The 8,061-nt window shown below is 48.7% G+C and overlaps 1 protein-coding gene across 1 annotated transcript; it reads left to right on the plus strand.

The window, feature by feature from the left end:
- Window positions 1–3,033: 3,033 nt before the first annotated feature.
- Window positions 3,034–6,824, plus strand: PRR15 (proline rich 15). Its single transcript, XM_043589175.1, has 2 exons — window positions 3,034–4,034; window positions 5,751–6,824. The coding sequence occupies exon 2, from the start codon at window positions 5,858–5,860 to the stop codon at window positions 6,245–6,247; it is 390 nt and encodes a 129-aa protein (XP_043445110.1). The 5' UTR covers window positions 3,034–4,034; window positions 5,751–5,857; the 3' UTR covers window positions 6,248–6,824.
- Window positions 6,825–8,061: the final 1,237 nt, after the last annotated feature.

Raw genomic sequence — 8,061 nt, forward strand, 5'->3', positions numbered from 1 at the left:
GCGGCCAGGGGTGGGTGCTCACATACATCTCGTTTTCATTGTCCCACACTCCTCAAGCCATGAATGTAGTGTATATAAAGTGATCGTGTGTGGTAGTGCCCATAAACTCTTGAAAATCCTTTCTAGAGTAAGTTAACTTTGCTTTAGGCCTTAAAACTTCATACAGTTGGTTTTTTTTGTTTGTTTGTTAAGGAAAAGGAGTAAAATACAATGACATCCAAGAATATGAAGAAACACATCGACAGTAGGGGCAGGACGTTAGGAAGAGTCAGCTGGTCTTGCTTGAACGTCAGAGAGAGGCTGCACTGTACCAATCAGCCTTGCTCAGGTCAAGTGTAAAACCAAAATGATTAGCAGTATTTTGTCACTTGCAATTTGTGTACTTGTATACACGCATTCATGTTAACCTGATGTGGGTTCCGGATGTGATGCTATAAAAAGCGGATCCCAGATTCAGGCATGGGTGTAATGCTCAGTTATGAAGTTTATAAACTAAATCCAGCAACATGATGTGAAAACACAGAAAGGAGAAAAGGAATATCAAACTACCCATACATTGATGACAAGAAAGGAAAAGGACACTGGAGATCAGCGTCTAATTTGCAAAGAATGGAAGCATCTATAAAAGAGAGGAATAAAGGAAGGGAGGAGAGGAAGGAATGGAAAAGACGAAAAGAGTAAATGTAAAAATAGGGGCAAAAAAAATAGAAAGACTAAATAGGTATCCCTGGGTGAAAAGAATATAAATGATCTTTATTTTCTTCATTTTGATTAGCTGTGCTTCTTAAATTCTCTCAGCATGTGTTTTCTATTGCCCAGTTCCCACTATAAATGCTTTAAAAGAAAATAATCTATTTCCCAGACTCCAAAGAAATGCCAGGTTTAACCTTGAAAGTTCTTATTTTAATTTCTAGTATGCAAATCTTGCCCTCTAGGAATTCATTCTCTTTTGCCTTTGAGTGTTATCATTTATTGCACTTAAATGTGCACCTAAGAGGCCAGTGAATTAGGAAGGAAGGAAGGAAGGAAGGAAGGAAGGAAGGAAGGAAGGGAGGGAGGGAGGAAGGAAGATAGGAAGATAGGAAGGAAGGAAGGGGGGAGGAAGGTGGGGAGGAAGGAAGGAAAGAGGGAAGGAAAGAAATGTTCTAATTCAAACTATCTACACATTTAAAAAAATAAAATATGACAAGAAAAAATATTAAGAAATGTAAGCACTGCCCAATCTAAGCATATTTAAATTCTGTAACATTAAAAGTCACCTGGTATTCACTGGATAGATAAATCAACTTTTCAATGTAGATGGCTTACTTCTATAAACTTTCCCATCACTTAAACATTTCACTAAATCCTCCTTCAGTGAAGAACTTTTCAGATTGGTCAGAAAAAAAATGTGGCCATACTACCTTTTTTCCCTTTTGAACAATATATTTTTCTATAACTCTAATAGATTGTATCAAAGGGGAACACTTTTGGCTGCTAGTAAAAGGAAACTGTATTTAAATCTGTGATGAAATCATAGGAATATATATTATCTCACTCAACTAGTAGTCTGGAGGCAGATGGTTCCAGGGTTCTTTCAGGGGCTCATCAAAATCATCAAGACCCAGACACTTTTCACACTCCCATGCCATCATCCTTAGCATGTTGGTTTTTATTCCCATGCCTGTTGACTCACTGCTACAATATGGCTGCTGCAACACCAGACATCATATCCTCATGCTGTGTTTAAATGTAAAAATCAAGGGTACAGCAAAAGATTTTCTTCTCTCAGAAAGCTCTGTCCTTTATCCACGGAGGAAACATTCCCAGACATCTTCCTTATGGCCCCATAAGTCAGAACTGGATGGGTACTCCTAATTACCAGAGGCTGTGAAAGTATCTATGGTTTAAGCCTTCCTCCTTGATCCAGTGTCTTCATCTGTGATGGAATAGCACTATGAGGACTTGTCCTGTCCTCGCCTCCCAGGGGGTGGGTGGCCTGTCTTTGTTCCAGTCCTGGTGCGCTAATTCAAAGTTTACTCTCTAAAACTAATCGCAACAAATAAGTGAAATTACACCACTTTCAAATACACAGTTGTGCATTATCATTTAAACATCCACGAATGCTAAATTAAGAAATTAATGATATAAAATATTCATTTTATATTTCATGCATTAAAACACTCTATAAAAAATTCTTTCCACTAATTCTACATTTTAAGCTGAGACAGGCATCATGTCTTTCACTATTTTTAGGCTTCAGAAAGGCCTGGGTGGCTCAGTCGGTTAAGCGTCTGACTTTGGCTCAGGTCACAATCCCACAGTTTGTGGGTTTGAGCCCCATGTTGGGCTCTGTGCTAACAACTCAGAGCCTGGAGCCTGCTTCAGATTCTGTGTCTCCCTCTCTCTCTGCCCCTCCCCCGCTCATGCGCGCGCGCGCGCTCTCTCTCTCTCTCTCTCTCTCTCTCTCTCTCTGTGTCAAAAATAAATAAACATTAAAAAAAAAAAGTCCTAGAACAATGATGCTCAGATGTCAGTTGCTCTATGCCCACTCCTTCCGTAGAGTTATTCATGACATCAAGGAACATCAGAATAGTTCTTTGAAAAAGAAGAGCATCCTGCAAAATGAAGCAGGTTGGAATTCTGCTTTCATTAGTGAAAATGGCCTATGGCAACTCCTTTCTACCCAACCAATAAAAAGCACGCATATGTTCCCAGGAGCACAAGCCTGAACCTGGCCGAAATCCACTGGTTCACATCCTCTAGTGGCTCAGGGCTGCACTGGTACTCCCCAGGTGGAATGCCTGTCCACTGGACCTCCAAACTTAAGGGAAGGAAATTCACATCTTCATTAAGTCCCTTAAGGGCCCAAGACTGGCAGGTTATGGTCTCACGTGCTAGTTAAGACCCTGGGAACTGGAGTCAGACCTCCTGGGTTCAAATCCGGCTTTGCAACTTACCAGGCATGTAACTTTGAGCAACCATTTACCTTTCAGTGCTAGGGTCTCCTCGCCTGTCAAATGAGGAAACAACAGCACCTACATACTTGGGTTCCTGTAAGGAGTAAATGTGTTACCCCCAGAGAGCGCTGGAAACCGCGCCTGGCAGGCACACAGAGAACTTGTTAATATTACGCCTTTCAACTAAGGGTGCCTGCAACTCTGCAACATTTTGCCTGGATATGAAACAGTTCCTGTGAATTACAAAACTGGACCCCTGGGAATTGAGTGGCCACGGCTGGGGACCCGGACAGAAAGAGAAAAAAGAAATCAGGGCAGGGGCAGAGGAAAAGCTGCGGCAACATTTACCCTGCGGATCCCACCTAAAGCCTCGGTCTCCTGGCCAGGGTCTCCTCTACTGTTTCTTCTTCTTCCAGAAGGAGTCCGGCCGGCGTGCGGCGCAGCTCAGCCTTTCTCCAATCAGACACCCCCAGGCCGGCGCCACGTACGTGACCTGATCCAATCTCCTGCCCTGGAGGGCGGGAACGCAAAGTTCCTACCTGCACCTGCGGCAGCTGTGGCCGCCTCCTGGGTTGGTGTTCCCCCCCGCCCCCTTCCCGGGGGTTCTGGTTTCTCGAATACTTGGCGAATGACCAGCAGGTGGGCAGACAGATGTCTTTCCCGTGCAAAGGACCGATGTGTAGGAAGGTTCAGTACACCAGAGTGAGCAGCCGAGGTCCCATCTCCCGCGGCTGCCGGGGAGTCGCTAGCAGGGAAGAGGGAGGCGCGCGAGAATGAAAGGCTACTAACCGGGAGAGCCTATCTGGGTATTCACCTGGGGCAGTGAGCCTGGCACCTGTTCCGCCGCGGGGCCCTCACGCCGGAGCCGAGTGCGCTGCGAGCCCAGAACTGCCGCCACCGCTGCGCCGAACAGAAGTTGGAAGCGCCAGGGGAGACGAGCAGCAGCAATCGGCTTAGCTGGACTGCAGACATTTCGGCAGGCACACCTTCCAGAAAAAAAAGCCCGACCTCCCCAGGTTGTCCCAAGCGCACCTCCTCCGTTCTCTTGGAGGTGAGGTCGGCTCAGAGTCTTGGGATCTTCAGAAGCCCGAACAGGTGAGCAATCAGGGTGGTTTTGCATCCGCCAAGACAAAGCTCATCCCAAGGTGTCAACCTGGGGTGCTACCCCGGCTCCGGAGAGGTTTCGAGCCACAGGCGCTCTGCGTAAATTTGCGTAATTTGCAGTGTTTTCCTTGCGCAATTAGTGCTGAGCCTTTCCGCGCACACGTCGGTTGTGGAAAAGAGAATGTAGGGTAGAAGACAGAAGGCAGCCATCGGCACACCCCACCACCCATGAATAACTTGGGGTGCTTCGCTGATCCGTAAAATACAGGGAGCAGGAGGTTTGCAGACCCAACTGCAAACCGTGCCCTGGGGAGAGGGTGCCGTTTTAGGGGAAGAACTTTTGGCGGCTTCATCTTCTATTGTTTTGAAGTCGTGGCCCGAGTGTGCCCTCGGGGCATCCTGGGGAGGAGCCGGGGCCCGGGTCTCGGCTGCGGAGGCCGCTGCGCCGCCTCGCGTAGGCGCTCAAACTTTCCCGGCGGTTCCGAGAGCAGAACTTTTCCAACAACAAACACCGCTCAAGTTTTGCTCCCCGGCGCGCCGGCAACTCCCGCGAGCACCAGGCGCGTGGGCTGGGACGGAGCCCAGAGGAAACCTGGAAATGCTCCCGGGCGCAAGCGAACCCTGCGCTTTCGTACAGTTAGTGCCGAGCGCGGAAGGCGCGCACAGGTGTCTCGCTCCCCATATTAGCACCTTAAGTGCTAATAAACAGTCTTTTCGGGCCGCAGAGCGCTGCTTTAAAAGCTGGGGAGAAGCAGATGGGTTTGGAGTTCCTGATTGCGCGCAGCAGGTTTCTCTCCTTTGGAGGAAGGAATTGCGCAAAAAAGAACAGACGCCTTTAATTTGTAACTAAAAATCTCAAGAGTTGCGCTGCCTGGTACAAAGTCGGTGCATATGTTGATACAGAACTAAAAAGAAGAGGACGTTTGCCGCTTGGCCTCATCTCAACCATCGGCTGGGGTGGCTTCGAAGAGACGTAAGATTGGTGTCTGGGGAATAAAAGGAAGAGTGGGACCGCGGTTTTCAAGGGAAATTAAGTCTAGACCAGTTTCTCTGAAAGCGGCAAGGCAGAAGTTCTGTCAAAAGCAGAATTTAAAAGAAACAACACATCCTGAGCTTTACCTCGCTCTTACCGGCATGTAAATTCCCCCCCAAAAAATCACATCGAAGAGGATTCTGGGACAGAAGTCTATGGAAAAACACCTTTAAGGGAAATTTCGGAACTGTTGACAGGAGTCTAATATTCAGTGCTCACCCATAGCACACCCCCTTCCGAGCGCCCTCCGCTCAGATGCTCATCCAAGAGGAGGCCCCGCGGGGCCGCGCTGGGTCACTTTGGGGCGTCCCTCTACAATCAGGGTAACAGACCAGGCCAGCTTCCTCTCGGGCCGGCTTAATCCGCATGCCCGGGAACCTCCCCCGGCGGCCCCCGCGCAGACCACCGCACCGGCCCTGGAGGCCAGGCGAGGGTTGAGGCGGGGGAGTGCCAAGGTGTCTGGAGACCAGATGGTGGCGCCCTGGAGGCCACCACTCGTCCGCCCGCGCCCCCCGGGGACGCGGCGGTGCCCTCGGAGGGCCGCGTAGCTCCCGGCCTGCGGTGCTCGGACCCGGGCCGATCCGGTGACGGGCGGAGCGAGGGGAGGAAGTGGGGTTGGGGGCACGTGACTTGGTCAAACCCATAACCACGTTCTGTTTGCTTCCCGGGTACAGGCCGCCGCCTAGGCTCCCACCCCGTAGCCTGCTGTCCTGCCGCGGACCGCCGGCCCCACCGGGAAAGAGGGCCCTTCCCCACCTGCCGCGCCCCGCGCCGCCCGGCCATGGCCGACAGCGGCGGCACGGGCAGCTCTGGGTCCTGGTGGAAATCGCTAACCAACAGCAGAAAGAAAAGCAAGGAAGCCGCGGTAGGGGCACAGCCTCCCGCCCAGCCTGCCCCCGGGGAGCCCGCGCCGCCCGCGCCACCCAGCGCCGACTGGACTGGCAGCTCCCGGGAGAATCAGCACCCCAGTCTCCTTGGGGGCGCCGGCGAGCCCCACAAGCCGGACAAGTTGTGCGGGGAGAAGTCAGGCAGCAGCCGCCGCAATTTGAAGATCTCGCGCTCCGGCCGCTTTAAGGAGAAGAGGAAAGTGCGCGCCACTCTGCTCCCCGAAGGAGTCAGGTCCCCTGAGGAGGCGGGCTTCCCTGGTGACCCCCACGACGACAAGCAATAGCCACAGCGCGGCGGGACTGTCTTTCTCCCCACCACTCCTCCCTACCCTAGCCCCCGAGAATTGCGGCCCGCCCCAGTACCTGGTTCTAATCCCACCAACTTCTGAGTATTCACAAAGGCCTCCACGATTTTAATTTCCTGGAAATTGAAGTGTCGGTTAAGTTTTCAATATTTCATGGCTCGAGGAGGCACTGAATATGTACTTGTGGTAAGCGAAGATACCTGCCACAGAGGAAGTTGGCATAATCCTTTTTTTCCCCCAAGAGTGGCCCCTTGTGCCACCTGGGGAGTGAGAAGGGTACCTCTCTGAGTGGGTCACTCACCTGGAATTGCACAGCCCCTCCAAGGAGGAAGCAGTGCTCCGATTCAGGACTCGCTGTTGGAGAGCACTGCTGTTTTTAACGCCAGAAAAATGCACTTTAGAAGTACTTGTGTAGACTCGTACCTAAGGGAAGGGCTGAGAGGGAGCAGGAAGCATTCTTAGGTAGAAGCATTAGAAGTAAGGCAAGATTGCTTTTAATGTTGAACTACAAAACTGTACTGCCTGTTTTAGTGTGGACCATTAAACCCGCTGCACCCTAAGCCTTAAGGTGACATTTGTGTTTTTTCCATTGCAAGACTGAAGTCTGTCATACTTAAAAGCAGGCATACGAAATCCAAAGTGACAGAGTTAATCATTTGCCACACAGTACAACAGCTACTCCTGGAAAGCTAGGGGAGGGGCACGTTTCTCAGAACTAGCAACACCCCGACTGGCACCAGTTAGCCGGATGTCTCTATTTACTAATTAAATTTGAGGAAGGGAAGGAGAAGTACTAAATAATTATTCCTAAATTTTCTTTGTTACTTCGGTACATCTTCAGACAGTAGAGTCTCACAATGCTAGTAGTAATTCTTTTTTGTATTGTTAACCATACTAACAATTCTCTGAAAATCCTTAAACAAATGGACTGGACCCTTAGTTTGTGCAAAGCCGTCTTCTTTTCCCACCCCTTTGCTGCAAAAGCTTACTTTAGTCTGATTTATGCATTTATCTAGTTTCACAGCCTTTAGATGTACTAATCTGAAGATTCTGAACAAAAATCCACCTGTTTGCTTTTGTAATGAACTTCAAGAAAAGGAGTAAATGAATACCGCTTGCTTTCAGCAAATTACAAGGAGTTATTGTAGTGGTTAAGGGCCACTGGGCTCTTTACACCACAATTCAGTTCATTTATAAACATCCAGAAATACATAGGGAAATTGTAGTGGTCAAAGTGTGTGTGTGTGTGTGTGTGTGTGTGTGTGTGTGTGTGTGTGTAGAGTTTAGATAATTACAAGCAAGAACTTGATTGGAGCTTCTAAATGTGTTCTATAGAAAGAGGCAGATTTTTGTTTCTCTCAAATTAGTAATTTATAAAATACCAAAACATGTTCATTGGCTAAAGAGATTGAGCAATGAAACTTGATGAAAATGGCTAACCTCATGAATCAAACTTGGGTGCCAGCACAATAATAGAGTTTACCATTTGATATATGAGTTTCCACATACCAAAGATTACTCCAAAGGAAATTTTTTATATGAGGATTATGAACACCTTACATTAAAAGAATGTTTGAGCTTCTTTTTTTTTTAAATCTTGAAAAGACTTTTTTGCTGTGTATTTAGAACTGGGAATACGTAACCAAAGAGTCATCAGGGTGAGCCTCCTGGATGAGGAAGACTTCAAATCTGTTTTAAGTGGGCCTCCCCTCTCTAGACTCTGATGCAAAAGAGGGAGAGGAGAGCATGCTGGGGAGATTCATGCTAAGAAGGGACACGTGGGCTTGGCAGAT

This window comes from Prionailurus bengalensis, chromosome A2, assembly GCF_016509475.1.
Source record: "Prionailurus bengalensis isolate Pbe53 chromosome A2, Fcat_Pben_1.1_paternal_pri, whole genome shotgun sequence".
Lineage (NCBI taxonomy): Eukaryota > Metazoa > Chordata > Mammalia > Carnivora > Felidae > Prionailurus > Prionailurus bengalensis.

What these genes read in the sequence shown, in the direction of transcription:
- PRR15 (XM_043589175.1), top strand. Translation starts at nt 5,858, where the DNA reads ATGGCCGACAGCGGCGGCACGGGCAGCTCTGGGTCCTGGTGGAAATCG.